The sequence below is a fragment of the Ahaetulla prasina genome, chromosome 6 (genome assembly GCF_028640845.1).
Source record: "Ahaetulla prasina isolate Xishuangbanna chromosome 6, ASM2864084v1, whole genome shotgun sequence".
In the NCBI taxonomy this organism is placed as follows: domain Eukaryota; kingdom Metazoa; phylum Chordata; class Lepidosauria; order Squamata; family Colubridae; genus Ahaetulla; species Ahaetulla prasina.
This window is the reverse complement of record NC_080544.1, coordinates 33,811,074-33,831,110: the sequence shown is the minus strand read 5'-3', so window position 1 is coordinate 33,831,110 and position 20,037 is coordinate 33,811,074. Positions and strand designations below refer to the sequence as shown.

At 37.8% G+C, this 20,037-nt stretch overlaps 1 protein-coding gene across 1 annotated transcript in view; it reads left to right on the top strand.

Moving 5' to 3' along the window:
- The window catches only part of PLCE1 (phospholipase C epsilon 1), a 156,226-nt gene that overhangs the window by 48,893 nt on the left and 87,296 nt on the right, over positions 1-20,037 (top strand). The window contains exon 5 of the mRNA XM_058189459.1: positions 13,556-13,814. Within this exon, the coding sequence (XP_058045442.1) occupies positions 13,556-13,814 (259 nt within the window). The remainder of the gene's footprint in view (positions 1-13,555; positions 13,815-20,037) is intronic.

Here is a 20,037-nt window from a genome sequence, read left to right as displayed (position 1 = left end):
ACTTAGAAACAGGACTTCATTTTGTTCTTGGGTTGCAAGTTCCAGGGAAAGAAAGCAAACTTTGAAGATCTGCAAATATAAAGTATATATTAGTAGCCAGCATGGAATCTTTGCATGCTAATTTATTTATGCAAACCTGTATGTCAGATAAAGTTTTAATTTGTGGGGTCCTCCTCCCTCAATTTACTCTCTGCAACTGACTTCCATTGGCTTCAGGTGATCAGGAATGGTCCTGCTTTGAAATTTGCTCTAAGATCTAAAAGACAATAGATATTCAAGGATAAAGGATCACATCCTGGACATAAACTGTTTCAACTCCTACCCTCAAAACGACGCTATAGAGCACTGCACACCAGAACAACCAGACACAAGAACAGTTTTCCCCCGAAGGCCATCACACTGCTAAACAAATAATTCCCTCAACACTGTCAAACTATTTACTAAATCTGCACTACTATTAATCTTCTCATCGTTCCCATCACCAATCTCTTTCCACTTATGACTGTGACTGTAACTTTGTTGCTGGTAATTCTTATGATTTATATTGATATTGATTGTTCCTGATTGGTTATTTGTACCCTATCATTATCATTAAGTGTTGTATCATTAAGTGTTAATTTTGTACCCTATGACCATCATTTGTGTTGTAAATGTTGTACCTTGATGAAGGTATCTTTTCTTTTATGTACACTGAGAGCATATGCACCAAGACAAATTCCTTGTGTGTCCAATCACACTTGGCCAATAAAAAAAAATTCTATTCTATTCTAAAATGCTGAGTAAAAAAGAGTGAAAGGGCTTCTTGGTAATGTTTAGTTTTCCTTTAAAAAACTGGATTGGATTTTGCTTTGTTTGGAAGAAACAATAAGTTGGAAAGATGTTACATTTCCACTCTGCTTTGTCAGAAATTCAGCACATTTCAAGAAAACATCTTACAGGAGATTCTCAAAAATTCTAAAGGAATTTGCAAAGTTATGATAAAAAAAAATCTGGCTGCTTTAGGTGTATATATAGGTAACTGTGTCCCGAAAAACTAGTGATGATTTACACAAAATAGATATTTTGTAAAGAAATGTGTCATGCAATCCACTAATTGATTATGTGTAATAGCAAGAAGTGAAACATTTCAGTTGTGTAACCCACCCTATTTACCACCCATAAAATGGATGGTTGCACTCAGGAAATAGTTTTAAATCTTAGTGGGTTCACTATTAATCACATCATTTTATATTATGTAATGATAGGCAGACTTCTTAGTGAGGCCCAGACCGTAGTGGGTTTCAAATCCTGGCGCTACCAATTCACTATTGGTAGCGCACGTGCATGTGTGCTTGCTTTGTGAGCACGCGGAGCTTCTGCGCATGCGCAGAGCATTTTTGATGACGTCCGGTCGCTCGAACCGGGGGGAATCTAGAGCAACCCACCACTGGGCCCAGAGTCAGGAGCAAAACAGTTTACAAAAGTTGTCAAGTTTTTAAATTGTATATCTTAAATTATCTCTTCTTTGGGACTATACTTTTAATGGTGAGTAGGGCATGAAATTCTTACTCGGGTTTCAAAGAGGGAGAGAAGAGCAGAAACAGCAGGAGAAAATAGAAAATATCTATGACTTTGTGTGTGTCTGGCTGATTTAACACATATTGGCTTTGATATTTCCTTTTGGCAATTATGATCAGCTACAGATTCAAGCAGAAGGTCTGTGAAATTTGACGTGTAAACTGGGTTGCTTTATTAGCAGAAATAATTAGAATAGCAATAATAATTTGCAACTCTAAACACAGGCTGTAATGGACTAGGATTATCTCTGTGCAGAACATCTGAAAAGACTTCCTCAACATGATTTTAAGTTGAAAATTATGACAGAAGACCCCCTAGGAGGCATTGAAACAATAATTCTTACTTGGGTTGGCTACAAATAAAAGGAAGCATGTCCTTTAACTGGAGATGTTGATATGCTTATTAAATCTCAAAAACAATCAATCATTATAGCCTTCTTTAGAAGTGTGACTCTAATAAATGTTTGTGAGCAAATTACTGATACGAAGGAAAAAGGTACAAAAAATAATATGCTAAATTAAATGGAGCCTTGTTACACTTGGACAGACATTACTGGTATTTATAGTTAAAGGGATGTGCCACATTGGAATTGAAATAACCATTGCTTAGAGTCAATTAAATCTTAGGAACACAAAAATATTAATTAATTAATATGAATAATAATTATGAATTAATTATGAGTAATAGTGCACAAACAATACCACCATGTGCTTCAATGTAAAGAAAAACCAACTGGTAACAAAGCCTTAAACAATCCCATTATACATATGATTTGTGATTCATTATCAGCGCATGATTTAAAGGATTCCTATCTCCATAATAGAAATATGGGAGAATAACAGCAATAATGTTCCTTTGAAGTAGTCATCCGATAATGCAAATGAAATAAATCACCTAAAGTGATTTATTGACCATATTTGCCAAATGATCAGACCTCAGAAAGAAAAACATATGATAATAATAAATCATTTCATAACCATTCTCAAATTCAGATTCTATCTAATACCAACAAGAGGACAAAGAAAGTAAACACACACATTTTAGTATAGGGAAAAGGGGGCATAAAAGGAAACTTAAATAAGGAAAACCAAAAATAGGAAGTATGGACCTAAGTTTCATTATAAAAATCTTCATAAACCTTTGTGGGAAGATAACAGCAAAGAGAACATATACAACCAAAAAGTCATCAAAGATGAAGATGGGTAAATAAAGTACTTAATAAAGAAGTAAGGTTTGTAAAAAGATTAAAATGTCTAATATTGGTAAATGAAATTAATTCTGACAATACATCAAATAAAATAAATGATCAAAATTAACTTGCAAAAACCTTCACTCTTTTGAGGGGAAAGAGAGAAGATGTCCCATGTAGCAGGTGCTATTTCCGACTTGTGAAAGCCAAACTTAAATGTATTAACTTTTCAAAACCCAGGGGCTGATTTTTGTAGATGGAACTAAGCTATAATTTTGTGCAGCTACTTCAAACATTTAGTCCTCTTAGATTCACTGCAGATGATAAATGAAGGTGGAATACTTGCATTATAATGGTGTTACAAGTGCATTAGGAATTTTTCATTGTGGTGATGGCTATCAGTGTACGCAGTATTTCCTTCTGATAAAGAGTTTGGAGTAACTAGATATTACTTACACCTTCGTAAATACTTTTCTAATTCCTTTAGATACATTTAATTTCTATAATTCAATAATTCTTAGGAATTTTGGTATTACAGCCAAATTGTTTTGGTGAAAAGAAGAGCTGAAACACTAACAGAGAGTTATCAGCTTCAATTCTCTCCTAAAAGGTCTGAGAAGAAGATGACCCCAAAAGATTCATGCCTACCGTAATGTAAGAAGTGGAGATCAAAGCAAGTTTAGCATTACTGGCCAAAAACACCTTAATGCAATCAATCTACTGAAAAGACCAAGAAGATTCTATAACTTTGATTGAGAAGAGTAGTAGTGGAGATTAACCTTCTGAATTTCCACTTTTCAAGCGATAGAGCCTTTTATCCCATTAAAGATACAGGAACCCAAAACTACTTGCAAATATCTCCCCATAATCACTTCCAATGCAATTCAGTCTGTAGGATACCTACAGTTGCCTTCTAATTTTAGAAGACAAATCAATGTGATTAAACTAAACATGTTTGGATGAAGTTGTTTTAGGTTCTCTTCAGTCCAGGTCATGAAATAATTCGCACTAAAAAAAAAAAGGTCCCCATGTGCCAAACTAAACTGAGTCTATTAAAACGCATAAGTTATAAATGTAATTTGTCTTGTTAGATTTATAATTGGAAGGAAAATCTCACATAACAAATTACAATTAAGCTGTGAACTTCAGGTTCATATCCTGGTTTGGAATGCAGCAGAATGGAATGCTCAGACTGCTGATAAGAGTTCCTCATAGTTATTAAAATCCCATGATATAGTATGTTTTTAAAAAAATCTGGATCCCAGACAGTCATACTGACATAATTTATTTAGCAGGATTTAGATTATGAATTATTTGACCATGGAAATTACACTCTGACTGCTCTTTAGGGGTGTCTGTGTCTGTTTTAAAGGGGACGCGGTGGCTCAGGGGCTAGGACGTTGAGCTTGTCGATCGAAAGGTCGGCAGCTCAGCAGTTCAAATCCCTAGTGCTGCCGTGTAATGGGGTGAGCTCCCATTATTTGTCCCAGTTTCTGCCAACCTAGCAGTTTCTAGCAGTAAAAATGCAAGTAGAAAAAATAGGGACCACCTTTGGTGGGAAGGTAACAGCGTTCCGTGTGCCTTTAGCGTTGAGTCATGCTGGCCACATGACCATGGAGACGTCTTCGGACAGCGCTGGCTCTTCGGCTTTGAAATGGAGATGAGCACCGCCCCCTAGAGTCGGCAACGACTAGTGCGTATGTGCGAGGGGAACCTTTACCTTTACCTTTTATGTCTGTTTTGTTAAATAGGAAGTGGAATCTGGAGACAGCTCAGATAAATCTGAATTCTGATCCCTTCCTTATGATAGTGAAATTGATGATAATAAATGACTACTAAATGTTTACATGCCTACTAAAAGTGCCAAATTTCAAATCAGGACTAGGTTTGCAAAGGATGTATTAAAAGATAAATTTCTGGTGGATATTATGATAATGGTAGGAGATTTTCATTTAAATTCTATTACATCTATTATTATTTTTTTACACATTCCATTTTTTGATAACAACAACTCTTCAGACCCTTTCGGGTTTTCTCCCGCGTAAAATTGGAAGTGTCTTGGCGACATTTCGACGAAGTCTCATTCGTCATCTTCAGGCTTCAGCTTCATGCTTCTGGGAGCAATGTGTGACTGCAGCTGTTTCTTCCTTTTTAACTGCTAGTGGGGGTTTGAACTGATTGGGTGGGAGCTTGGCTGTGCTCTGATTGGATGGGGTTTTTTTGTGCTCTGATTGGCTGGGGGTGTGTCCTGTTTGGGTGGGGGCTTGGTTGTGCTCAGATTAGTCTGAGTTGCAGGGGGATTTGAGCTGGTGAGCTGCATTGCTGTTGTTTGGCTTCGTGTTCGTGGTCGTGCTACATCTTCATAGTGGGTGTCAGTCTGCTGCATGTATGGATTGGAGGGGTTTGAAATGGCTAATGTTGCAGCTGCGGTCTGGCTTCTGGTCCTTGGTCGTGCTTCATGATCAGTGTGGGTTTGGGTCTGCTTTCTGGGTGGATGTGTGGTGGTGACATCCTGTGTGGACCTCGTGAGTGTGGGTCTGGTGTCATTCCTCGTGTTAGGGACTCATTTGTCAATAAGGGCGGGTTTCCAAATGGCTGGTAGGCGGGAGGTATCATCTCGTTTGTTCATGCTGTGTGGGCGTTTTTCTATCTTGATAGCTTCTCTGATTATTCTGTTGTTAAAGTGTTCAGTCCGGCTTCCGACCCGGTTACAGCACGGAGACAGCTTTGGTCGCATTGGTGGATGATCTCTGGAGGGCCAGGGACAGGGGTTATTCCTCTGCCCTGGTCCTATTAGACCTCTCAGCGGCTTTTGATACTATCGACCATGGTATCTTGCTGCGCCGGCTGGGGGGATTGGGAGTGGGAGGCACCGTTTATCGGTGGTTCTCCTCCTATCTCTCCGACCGATGCATGAGCGGTGTTGACAGGGGGCAGAGGTCGACCGCGAGGCCCTCACTTGTGGGGTGCCGCGGGGTCGATTCTCGCCCCTTCTGTTCAACATCTACATGAAGCCGTTGGGTGAGATCATCAGTGGCTTTGGGGTGAAGTACCATCAGTACGCTGATGACACTCAGCTGTACTTCTCCACCCCAGGTCACCCCAATGAAGTTGTCGAAGTGCTGTCCCGGTGCTTGGAAGCCGTACGGGTCTGGATGGGGAGAAACAGGCTCAAGCTCAATCCCTCCAAGACGGAGTGGCTGTGGATGCCGGCATCTCGATTCAGTCAGCTGCAGCTGCAGCTGACTGTTGGAGGCGAGTTATTGGCCCCAAAGGATAGGGTGCGCAACTTAGGTGTCCTCCTGGATGAGCGGCTGTCGTTTGAAGACCATTTGACAGCCGTCTCCAGGGGGGCCTTCCACCAGGTCCGCCTGGTTCGGCAGTTGCGCCCCTTCCTTGATCGGGATGCCTTGTGCACAGTCACTCATGCACTCGTTACCTCTCGCTTGGATTATTGTAATGCTCTCTACATGGGGCTCCCCTTAAGGTGCACCCGAAGGCTTCAGCTAGTCCAGAATGCAGCTGCGCGGGTGATAGAGGGAGGATCTCGTACCTCCCACGTAACACCCCTCCTGCGCAGACTGCACTGGCTACCTGTCGCTTTTCGGGTGCACTTTAAGGTTTTGGTTATGACCTTTAAAGCGCTCCATGGCTTAGGGCCTGGGTACTTACGGGACTGCCTACTGTTACCATATGCCTCCCACCGACCCGTACGCTCTCACAGAGAGGGACTTCTCAGGGTGCCGTCCGCCAAGCAATGTCGGCTGGCGGCCCCCAGGGGAAGGTCCTTCTCTGTGGGGGCTCCCACACTCTGGAACGAACTTCCCCCGGGTTTACGCCAAATACCCGACCTTCGGACCTTTCGCCGCGAACTGAAGACGCATCTTTTTATTCGCGCGGGGCTGGCTTAAATTTTATGGATTGTATAGTTTTATTATTAATTTTAAACGGGGTTTTAATTTCTATATATTTTAAAATTTTTAGGCAAATTATAATAAGTTTTTTAATTTTGCATTTTATAGATTATTGTCTTGTCTGTTTTTATTTGCCTGTACACCGCCCTGAGTCCTTCGGGAGAAGGGCGGTATAAAAATCAAATAAATGAAATGAAATGAATGAATGGCGATAGTTCTGGTCTTTTTAAAGTCAATATCGTGTCCTGTGGCTTTAAGGTGTTGGACTAGGGAAGAAGTTGGTTCCTCTTTTTTGACTGAGTTCTTGTGTTCTTCAATGCGTGCACTTATTCTTCTGTTGGTTTGTCCGATGTATGTGGTGGGGCAGGCGGTGCATGGGATTTCATATACTCCTTGATTTTCTAACTCAGTTTTGTCTTTGGGGTTTCCTAGGATGGTAGATATTTTTTGGTTTGTGCAGAATGCTGTCTTGATGTTATGTTTGTGGAGGATCTTGCTGATTCTGTCTGTGGTGCCTTTTATATATGGGAGGAGGGCTGTGCCGTTTTCTTGTTCTCTGTCTTGGATTTTAGTGGGGGGTTCTTTTTGGATTAGTTTGGTAATCTTATTTCTCTGGAATCCATTGGATGTTAGTACGTTTGTGAGAGTGTGTAGTTCGGTTTTTAGGTGTTGTTCGTCAGCTTAGCATTTTGTTCTAGAGATGAGTGTCTTGGCTACGGAGTTGATCTGTGCTGGGTGGTGGTGTGAGAGTGCGTGCAGATAGCGGTTTGTGTGTGTTTTTTCTGGTAGATGGTGTGTCCTAGGGAGCCATATATATGGTAATTGAGACTTTACAGAAAATTTGTTAGAATCACAACCATGCAAAATTTATGCCAGATATTTAGTTAACATATTAGAGAATTGGTTTATCATAATATGAATTCAGAGGAACAGGCTGAATTTAGAGTCAATAATTGATCACTCTTGAATCATTTGATAAACAAGTCAATGTAAAATATACCATAAAGAAATTGGTTAATGCCTGTGTTGATTGAACTCTACAACTAGAAGAAAGTTGCTGATTAAATTAGAACAGCTTGAACGAATTATTGATATTAATTACCTATATGGCATTATACCCAAATACTCAAATTCAAGTTAGATATATTCCTGTTGGGCCATTTAACACACACTATTCTGATCTTTAAAAGGATGAAATGGTGTATGCTAGCACTGTCTTTATTCATCTTGTTCATCAATCACATTGTTTCAGCCATTTTCTTGTTTTTCCTGAAAAGTAGGGAAATAGGAAATTGCTGATACTTCTTTATTCAAATGATAAAATTCAATAAGGTATTGTTCATGTCATTCTGTTAGGCCATTATAGATATGGGCACTAGAATGTTTTACACATTCCTTAATTTTAAATGCTGAAAAGACAAGTTGGTGGTATTTGAGGGGGAAAAAATCATAAAGGTCAGTTACAGGAAGTAAGAAAAATCAATGGGCGAAGCTAGATTGCTTAATGACTGCAATGATTTACTTAACAACCATGGGAAAAACAATCCGAAAATCGAGTTTAACAACCACCTTGCTTTTCAATAGAAATTCTGGTCCAAGTTGTGGACATAAGTCGAGAATTACCCATATTCCATTACTATAGCTTGGGTTGTGTTAGTTTGAAGTGGTCTTATGGATGCATGATTTCCATGTAAAAATATTCTGGAGGATTAGGATAACTGTAGCCTATGAATGTGAAAAATAGAAGCATATTGTCTATTCAGTTTTCCAAATTATGATACTGTGTCTCTTTTGCCTATTAGATAGTCTGATTGAATTGCTTTTTCACGTTATCTCTGAACTCTTGTAAGTTTCAGAAAAGTTTGAGGAATAAAGGCTAGAACTATAACTGTTGTGTCTTCGGCTCCCGAGCCTGGCCTCTTGGCAGAGAGTGACTCAGAGAGTGAGGGGGAAGAGCCAACAAGGCTTCCCTCTTGTTGGAAGGCAGGACCTTCCTCTCTGGATCCGCTCCAGGTTCCAGAGGCAGGCCAGGTGGAGGAGATGATGAGGTCCCAGGAAACGCCTCAAGACTCAGCTGCTGACAATCAGTCCTGGTTAAATCCCAGACATCGCAGAAAGGAGAGGTGGGAACAACAAAAGAAGAGGTGGGGCAGGCCTAGAGAGTGCTGAGTCACGGAGCCACACCCCACAGGGTATAAAAGCAGGAGGAGCTGCTCTATAGCTTCTTGTGACAGACAAAAACTGACCCTTGGAAACTTTGGCTGCAATATTTTGAGACTAAGACTTTGGCTTCTGGATTTCTGTTTATTTCTGAACTGCAGTTACGCTGGTCTGAGGAGATAAGAGAACTTGGCAGGCAATTGCAGGTTCGTTGCCAGAACTGATATCTATCGTAGGAGTAAATTGCTGGCTGATATAGTCAGCTCGCGTGTCTTCCTGGTTGTGGCTGGGGGGGCGGGGGGCGGGACAGAACAATAACCCAGAGAAGAACTGGAAGTATCTGTGGGCTATATATAGTAAAGTCAAAATCTGTCCCACTAATCAGATAGCAATACAGTCCCATTGAGAAAAGGAAACTACAATGAAAAGACTGTATAGATTTTGGGCAGACATTAACTTTCTGCTGCTCAGTATGAAATAATTAGAAATAATTCTCCTTTAAAGTTATCAATCTCTTTTTACGTAATTTATGTTAACATAGTAACAGAATTTCGTGATGTGAATTATGTTTAGGGCAAATACTCCTCTTTGGAGAAATGCTTAGTAGTGAATAGTTGGCATTGCTAGAGTTACAAATCTAGCTCTTCTTTATATTTTTGTAATTTTGCCTCTTTTTATACACAAGCTTCATGTGGTTTCTACACCCCCCCCACACACACAAATACATACACACACACATTCTATGCACTTGAAGATTATCTAATTGATTTTAACTGATACTGAAATTGAAGAATAAAGAAATTCTTACAAGAGATTCTTCTGTTTCGAAAACTTAAGGCAAATAAATACACACTGTTGTATTACTAAGAAATACTTATGAACTTGTAAAAATCTAATGACGTTTAGGACAATATGCAAACTTCTCTTTGGAGTCCTTCAGATATTTCAGGGAAATACAAGCATAACTGGCTGAGGTTTTTCAAATATATTTTAAGTCTCAGATAGTACTTGGCTTAATAATGAAAACTCAGAAAAATAAACACTAAGTACAGAAGTCAGAAGAGATTTTTAAAAAATAGTTATGTTAAAAACTCCTGAGCTTTGTGTGGTAGAAGCATCACCTAATGCCAACAACTATAGCATTTATCTGGTTTTCTCTCTGATGTGAAAAAGCAGTGAACTAAAATACATTTAAAGTACAAACTGAGGAAATACAAGTAGTCCTTGACTTACAATAGTGACTATTCAAAGTTACAGTGGCACTGAAAAAAGTGACTTGTGACTGTTTTTCACATTTACAACCTTTGTAGCACCCCCATGATTACGTGATCAAAATTCATATATTTGGCTACTGGTTCATACTTATGAGCATTGCTGTTTACCAAGGTCATGTGATCCCCTTTTGCTACCTTTTCACAAGCAAAATCAATGGAAAAGTAAGGTTCAGTTAACAACTGTATTACCAACTTATCAACTGCAGTGACTCACTTAACAACTGTGGCAATAAAGGTCATAAAATGGAACAAAATCCACTTAACAGATGTCTCACTTAACAACAGAAATTTTGGGCTCAGTTGTGGTCGTACATCGAGGACTATCTGTATTCTAGTTGTAAGAATATTTTTAAAAATTTTTTGTAAATGTTGTTAAGTAGGCCAAGCTGATTTTGTTTTAATGATGTGCTAAATAACTTAACTTTAAATCCATCTAGTAAGAAGAACACTTCGAGTAGATTACACGTAGTCCTCAACTTACGAACACAATTGAGCCCAAAATTTAAGTTGCAAAATGAGAAATTTGTTAAGTGAGTTTTGCTCACTTTGGGGGAGAGCGGAACCAGGCAACGCGAGTGACGGGTCAGCACGCACACGCAGCTCAACTTACGTGGGCTGGGACACATGTGCATGTGCACCCAGCTCAACTGGTGCAAGTTGAGTTGTGGACATATGTGCGCATGTGCTGGCCTGCTGCTTGTGGAAGTCGAGCTGCATGCGCATGCATGTGCACTGGCCTGCCACTTGCATGGCCCGGTTTCAAATAGTCCATGGCCTGGGGGGGGTTGGCCAAATAAATTATTCAGTTCAGTTCATATCCTTAGTTTAATTGTAGGCATGCAAATCAGAAGTAAGCTCCATTGAATATATAGATCACTGCCATCTTCAGCTGCATATCAAGTTGTGGATAAATATTTTGGGATAAAGAGATAAAGATGAAATAATAATACAGTACAATATACAATAAAATACTGAAGCACACATCTCTTAAACCTTAGACTCTAGAAGGAAATATGCTTTATTTATCTTTCTCTGACCTAAATTTAATCAAATTCCTTTCCCATGTAAAAAGCAAACACTGGTTTTTTGTTTTGTTTTTTTAAAAAGGTGAGATACATTTTTTAGAGACAGTTGGAGAAATTCCTGTGTTCTGGAGACAGGTGCCTGATTGTCTCCTTTTATGATTGCAAGCTACTGTCTCCTGCTTCTGCAGACAAGATTTGCATCAGTAGGGGTTTTTGGGGGGTGGTTTTTTTTTTGAATCAGAAACTGAATGCAAGAAAGCAAGAGCCATCAACTTCTTAGGTTGCATAATATTAATATTTTTAAAAGTATAGCAATTTGAAATCACTTTTGTTATCCAAATATTTTAACAAACAATAGAAAATAAAACTGAGGCCAGCCCAAGAGATATTCTGGGAATGATTAATTAAATATAAATTTAGGAAATAAAAAATGTGAAATGCAGTTCAAGAATGCTTCACCATACTTACATGTGGAGCAGTTTGAATAAATTCAGCCTCCAAATTTTGTGGCTTAGTTACCGTTACAGAATTGCAATCTTCCCCTTTTGCTATTACTACAGTTTTATATTTTTTTAATGTGATCAAAACAGTTCTGATACAAATATAGTCAATAACACTGTATTAATTAGTATACATTTCGGAACTTTTTTATTTTTTCATCTTAAACTCTTCCCGATTAAAGATAATACAGCAAAGGCCCTGGAAAAGCATGGAACAGTTAAAAATGGAAAATATTTGAACCCTCTATAAAATCCCATAACTGAAACTATGCTGTTATACAATTAAACTCTTACAAATGCATGTTCCATAGTTAAAACCAGCTCCTGGTTTCTCCTTCACTTCTGTTTCCCCAAATACAATGGCAAAAGGAGAGTAAAAAAAGACGCAGCTTCAGCACAAGAAATGAGATGTCAGTTTCCTCTATTGGGAATATTCTCAATATTGTCTGGGAGGCTATATATTAGTAGTGAAGTAAGCTTGGTCAAATTCCTGTGGTCCGGTAAAGATGCTCTGTTTTGAGGAAGTGCAGTGTTTTGACATTGAGGCCTAGAGACCAAGGCACCAGGCTAGAAACCAAGAGCCTATGGCCGTGATGGCAAGTCTATGGCACACATGCCACAGGTGGCATGCGTAGCCATATCAGTAGGCACGTGAACTCAGTTCCTGATTTTCAGGCCTTCTGGGCCCACCAGAGGTAGGGAAACAGGCTTTTTCCTGCCTCCGGAGGGCCGTGGGATGGGGTGTGGAAGGCCTGTTTTTCTCTCTCACCTGGATCCAGAACCTTTCTAGGAGTCTGGGGAGAATGAAAACAGGCTTCCCTACCCCCTGGAGGCCCTCCAGAGGCCATAAATGGCCCATTTGCCAACTTCCAGTGGGACCGGAAGGCCCATTTTTTGCTATCCCCAGCCTCCAGGGCCTCTCTAGGAATCTGGGGAGGGTGAAAACGGCCTTCCCTCCCGCCCCCGGAGGTCCTCCGGAGGCTGAAAATAGTCTGTTTGCCAACTTCTGGTCCCAGTTTCAGTCCCACCGGAAGTTGGCAAATGGGACGTTTCTGGCCTCCAGAGGGCCTCTGGGGGTGGATGGGGAAGGCCATTTTTGCCCTCGCCAGACTCCTAGAAAGGCTCTGGAGCCAGGTGAGAGAGAAAAACAGGCCTTCCCCACCAGGAGCAAGGGGAGTGGGGGGGGGTCATGCATGCATGTGCAGGGGCGGGGTTCATAGAATTATGGGTGTGGGCACGTGTGCGTGCAACCCCGCTGCCCCCCCTCTCCTGTCACGTGATGGCTAAAAAGTTAGCCATCACTGGCCTATAGGTTCTAGTCCTGCCTTAGGCATGAAGGCCGGCTGGGTGACTTTGGACCATATTTATTCATAAATCACAATAAGCTATTGTTAAAATATGATTGGCTAGTTTTTTGCAACATGTTAAGCCATATCCAAGGAAGTCACACTGTAGTTGTGTAATGTGTAAAACTAGCCCATAGGAAACCCTTTTTAAAATCCTTTTACAATTTGTTTTCTCTTCTGCAGTATAAAGCTCTCGGTAGCCGTGTCATATCTTCATTTTTTCTGACATTACAGTACTATTTATAATGTCTTGATTATTTCCAGAAGAGTTTCTATATAAATGCCTCTTAGTGCTAATAATCCATTCTGGAGTCTTTCCTGAACAGATTATTTTCCCAATAAGAAAAAAAGAACAGTAATGTTGGAGGGGTGAGTAAGGGGAAACAGGGAAAAGACAAATGGCTGACAGTCTTTATCTGGAGTCCAAAATTATGTAAGTAACACAGCATAATGAAAGTCAGTGAAAGCCTTGTATGAAAGCTTCCTGAAAGAGTACTTTCTTAAATTAGATTTATTTCTTTTTTATTTTTATGTTTGAAGAATAAATTCAACACGGAACTCAGTTTATTCACTCTGATACTGTTTTTCAGTTCTACAGGCCAACGCAAGGAGCTCAAGATTCTTTGGACTGCTTTTCCCATCCAGAGAGGATTTTGTTAACGCCATGCCACCATGCAAGTTGCGTGACCCCATGTCCGCAAAGAAGTCCTGAGTACCGGGCTACTTTAAGTAGAACTTCTCTTTCAGACTTTATCAGTGGAGTCTTACTCGAAGCTACTATATCTCTGGGAGCAAGAAGTGGCACCTTAAACGTTTCCGGAGGATCAACTGGAAAGACCATGTTAAAAGGTAATGAAGCTATATGATTTCTGATGGTCTGCTTGTGAAAGTTGTTATGTGTGCAATCTTTCTCCAAAGGGCCATAGGTAAGCCAAATGTTGTGTGCGTGTTCACGCACGTGTGTATAGGACAGAAGCAACCTAGAACTAAGGAGAAATTTCCTGACACTTAGAACAATTAATCAGTGGAACAACTTGCCTCCAGAAATTATGACTACTCCAACACTGGAAGTTTTTAAAAACTGATTGGATAACTATTTTTCTGAAATGATATAGGGTTTCCTGTCTGAGTGGGGAGTTGGACTAGAAGACCTCCAAGGTCCCTTCTAACTCTGTTGTTGTTATTGTTATTGTGTGTCTATGTGTGTGTACACATACATTTATATTGTACATACATAGGCATACATATATATACACACACAAACACATATATACTGTACATACATACATATCGTTACATACATACACAGATGTTGCATATATACATATACACACATACAGCCCACATTTTTAGAGTTCAAATGTTGGATATTTTAAGTTTTCCATACATATTATTTTGAAAAAAAGAAACCCAGAGCCTCTGATTTTTCTCTTCAGAATGCAGAGAAGCTGTTCACAACATATTTAATCAATAATTTAAAGGCAAGTAAATTACCAGATTAAGATTGCTCATAAATATACGTTAAGATTGCCCATAAATGGATGTGTAGTGATATAACATTTTCCTACTAAAAATGATCAAAATATAAATACAGAATTTGCAGATTATGATCAAGCTGACCTAATCAGCATCTATTCATTAGGTCTGGGAAGTTGACATGGTATTCTTGGAAAAAGCTGTTTTTATTTTCTTTTGTATCTTTAGGTTCTATAGCCAATATGTTTAATCTCATCATGGATTATATATTCTTTGACATTTTTTTTAAAAAAGAATCCCTCTTCCTAGATATGCCATTCCACCAGGGATGGTAAAGTTCAGTGTCCATAAATATATTATTTTCTGGAGTCTCTCCTATTTCATGCTTTTAGGAATGTTAACTGCTTTAGATTATAATGTCTCAAAGCTCTGGGTAAAGATACTTAAGTGTGTTTTTATTGCAGTTTATAGTGAAGTAAGATTCCATGTCAAAGTGGTTTTTAATGAAAGTACAGTCCTCATTGTTTTGGATAAGTTCAGAATACATGTTTCTTTCGGTGTTAAATAATTAGGTGTTCATTATGTTCTTGAAAACTGATGGTCAAAAGATTTATAAAATGAGGAATTAAATAAATTCATTGTTCAGTTTTAGAATGTAGTCGATTAACATAAAACTTCAGTGAATAAACATTGCTATATTTTAGTGTCATTGTTATATTTTAGTGTCTTGATTTGTACAACGTTGTCAATCTAGTATGTTCTTGCTATAATAAATGCTGTAACGTTTATTGGAAAACTAATGTATGTATCTCTACAAATGTACAATACGTTACTAAATCAGATTCTAGATCCTAATGGTTGCTTCTCAGTAGCAAATTGGGAGATTGCAGAATACAGAGAAGAGTGCAGGGTAAGGATATATTTAAAACACTCCATTCCCTACATTCCAATCACATCATCCTCAAACACAGGGAAAATACTTTTACGAAAGTCATGATTTCTGCCGTGTATTGTGATGTCATGTTCTTAAAACATTACTTTTTTTTGCTATTTTTCTTCTATACTGTTTTGTTAGGTACCGTTTACCCGAAAATACAATCTACCCTGAAAGTAAGTCCTAGCGCCCAATATAAGCCCTACCCCCAAAATAAGCCCTAAATAAGTTCCTGAAGGCGCCTGACAGCAAAAAAGGAGACCGTGTATGTCTGTGTGTGAGACGCGCGCAAGTGAAGTTAGTCAGTGGATGACATCCCCTGGTGCCTTTTTGGTGGCAAAAAAATATAAGACAGGATCTTATTTTCAGGGAAACACGGTAATATATAATGGGCATATAAAGAGTCATTCCTGCCATGGTCCTCTGTTTCTAAGATTATTTAGCACTCCTAATCATTTGATTAATCTATACAAATTTCTTTTTAATGGGCAGTACAGTAAAGAAACGTGATTTGTTTGTGTACTTATGCACATCAAACACTTTAGGGAATAATTTAAAATATTAAACAATTTGTTTGCCAGTGTTCTGCTTCCTGATACTATAATCATGCTATCCTTGTTACTCTTTCGTTCCACTAGAACCAAAGTATTATATTGTTATTTTTTGTGAATCATGTCATATATGTCAAAATTATTGAACTCATTTGAATATCTTGCACTAAAGTTCAAAAGATGTATCATATTGCCACATGATAAAAACAATGGTGTTTGTTTTTCCATGAAGAGATAAATACTCATGTAGACCAGAATTAATGCAAGTAAATATCTTGATATGTGAGGTATTAAAATGAACAAAATGTGTATTCATTTATACTTCATTAGATAATCAACCTCTTAGGTGGAAATCTTTACAGTTCTTCATTTTGAAAATGTTTTTTTCATCTAAATAGTTTAATTTTAACCTTTTCCTCTGGAAAAAATAATTAGTTCAAAATAAATTTGGAATTTTGATAATATAAACAAAAACAAACCCGTACCTAAATATCATGTACTAATTAGGAACACGTTTGAATTTTTAGAAATAATCATGATTATGATTTCTGATATATTTTGACAATTTAAAAGGATATAATTTATTGCCTATTGCTATGTATAAACACTAACATAGCACAGTATTGATTATTAGAACACTTTGACCTCACTGAGTCTGTTCCAGGTGTATTGATTTCCATGTAGCATAAATGTGTTTGTTTTTTTCTTGTAATTAAATCAAATGCTAGTCTTCTTAATTTTTAAAAAAGTATAATTTATCTTGTTGTAGTCATAGTGTTTCCGCTTTTATCTGGCAAGTAGGTAACTTGACCGATACGCCTCTTGTCTTTGTGACTTACACATTGTATTCTAATTGTGTATTTTGATAGTTCTTAGTTTCAGCTGTTGCACAACAGTGAATGCAAGTAAATGTAGCATGTTATATTTCTCTGCTTTGGAAAGCATCTGTACACACTGACATTTTATAAGAAAATGAATAGAAAAATCCAGTTTACTGGTAAGCTTGATGACTTATATATCTTGTGTCTTTTTAACATAAAATGTTTTTTGAGATAGAAATAATGGTATGGATTTCAGAGTCAGTCGCTGTAAATTACTTGTGGAAAGCTTATCTAACACATGTATTTTTTTATCATTTTTTGACAGATTTTGGCTATATTTCTGAATATTTTAAATGCTGTAAAAATTTAATTGTAATGAATTTAGATTAGTCTGTTTTAATACTAATGTATTTTATTTAATACATGTGACTACATGTTCAGTATTATAACCATGGTCCGTGTTGGTAATGTTACTGGATATTAGGAATTTTGTATTGGGAATTATTGTTTTCATTTAGATGGCACTTGTTGCTTTTTCCTTCTCCAATAACAGATAATTTCAAGTTCTCTTGAATCCTTATTTGCCCTGTTTGAATATCAGAGTCAGTGATAGCTGTGCAAATTGCAATACTGAGGAAAAAATATATTTACCAGAGAAAGTTTAGAGTTATGATGTGGGGAACAGATAATCCTGAAACATTTTTTTTCTGTCCTTCAAACCAAATTTTGGAAAATCAGAACAAAATGTCTACTGGTTGTTTTCTCACAGTATGGTAACCAAGATTTTAACGAGCCACTGGGTAAGCTTAATTACACAGCTATTTTTCATCTAGAATTCTTGGCACTGTCTTGAGGATTCCAGAAAGTTAGATAATAATAGCTGCCCAGATTTAATATTAGAATGTCATATAGCATTCTTATACAATATTGCAAACAAGAGCTGTGGTGACTGGGGATTGTAGAAAGGATATTAATTTTTACGGGTTTCCCATGGTTTACAAGATTATTACTCATTTATTTGCATGAGAAAAAAAATAGTGGTAATAACTTATTTCATTGACAAAATTAATAATGATTTAATCAGTGGTAACTTAATTCATTGAAAAAAGAATTTAAATACAGGTAGTCCTCGACTTGACCACAGTTGAGCCCAAAACTTTGGTTGTTTGTTTGAGACATTTGTTAAGTGAGTTTGCCCCGTTTTACGACCTTTCTAGGTCGTTGGTAACATAGCTGTTAAGTGAATCTGGCTTCCCCATTGATTTTACTTGTCAAAAGTTTGCGAAATGTCATCACATGACCTTGGGATATTGCAATCTTCATAAATATGAACCAGTTGCCAAGCATCTGAATTTTGATCACATGGTCATGGGAATGCTACAAAGGTGGTAAACGTGAAAAATTGTCATAAATCACTTTTTCAGTGCCGTTGTAACTTTGAATGGTCAGTAAATGAATTGTCATACGTCGAGGACTACCTGTAATGTGTGTTCACCAGAAGAAGAATATGTTTCACCAGGATTTATGTTGTTGTACGTATTTTTATTTCAATACAATCTGATTAATAATTAAACAGTTTCATGTTATTTGTAGTAATGAACTAGCTATGATTTTCACTTTAGTCATTGATGAGCAAATTTATATTATAGTTGACTATAAAAAATCATGCTTTGTAAAGACTTGGAAAGAGGACACTTTGGAGCAGAAATATGGCAAAAAAGCAGGGTTTGTATAAATAATTTCCTGTTGATTTTTTTGCTTTTGGTTCAATTAACACTCACATAGCTTATTCTTTCACAAACAGGTGGAGGCTAATCTTCTTTAATATAGAAGTGCAAATTTTGTTTCCAGTCAGACAGCAGGAATAAGTCGGCTATAACTAATAGCAAATTGGATGAATAGAGTATACATAGTTTCCTCCCCTCCTATATTTCTTATAGAATGTATTGCTTATAAAAGAGGCGTAAAGAAATCACCAATGCGTTTTTCTTTTTGTACCTAAAAATATCAGAATTAAGCCCTGTATTATTAGCTTTTAATAAATTATTTGGCAGAAATAAATTTCTGGCTCCTGTAGATATGTAGTTCTAATACAGTTAGTTCACAATTGGCCACAATTGAGCCTGAAATTTCTATTGCTAAGTGAGACAGATGTTAAGTGAGGTTTGCTCCATTTTACAATCTTTCTGGCACAGTTGTTAAGTGAATCACTTCAGTTGTGAAGTTAGTAACACAATTGTTAAGTGAATTTGGCTTCCCCATTGACTTTGCTTGTCAGGTGACCACTTGGTCCTGGGAGACTGCAACTGTCATAAATATGAGTCAGTTGACAAATGTTTGAATTGCGATTACATGACCATAGAGATGCTGCAATGGTTGTAAGTGTGAAAAATAGTCATAAGTCACTTTTTTCAGTGCATTGTAACTTCAAACAGTCACTAAATGAATTGTTGTAAGACAGGGACTACCCATAGTTGAGAAGTAAAGAGTAGAAGCAGATGATACAATTATTTAAAGGTATAACCGTTATAAAGGTGCCCAGAGTGTGGTCTCATGAATGCAGGTGGGATCTGTATTATAGGTTCCCTTTTTCAGGTCAGTTGTAACTTTGAAGAATTGCTAAGCGACAAGTCATAAGTCAAGAACTACCTGTAGTATTGGTACTTCCTCAGTGCCATTGCTTGTGTACTGTATTGCTACCACTACTTTTTTCTAATGGGTAATGATAGCAATAGCAATAGCACTTAGACTTATATACCGCTTCACAGTGCTTTACAGCCCTCTCTTAAGTGATTTACAAAGTCAGCCTATTGCCCCCAACAATCTGGGTCCTCATTTTACCCACCTCGGAAGGATGGAAGGCTGAGTCAACCTTGAACCTGGTGACATTTGAACTGCCAAATTGCAGGCAGCCAGAAGTAGCCTGCAGTACCCACTGCACCACCACAGCTCCATAATACTTTTAGTGGTGCAGTACCACTGTTGGACTCTAATATCCAGTAAAGATTCAAGTGCTAGAATATGTTTTCGGATTTTGGGGTTTTGTACTGCAGTGCTCAACTTTTTTCAATATGTTTTGTTCAATGTAATATTCACTGCAGTACATTGTTTATAATATGAAATGTCAAAGCAATTTTGCCAAAGCAATTTACATCTCTGCGGGGAGGAACTTGACTTCACTAGTAGTGTTGTTTTTTTTTTACTGTACAATTACTATTAATACCCTACTGTGTCTCATTATTTTTGGATATTTGTTGAACTTTTGTAAATATTCAGATTGAAAATAGCTG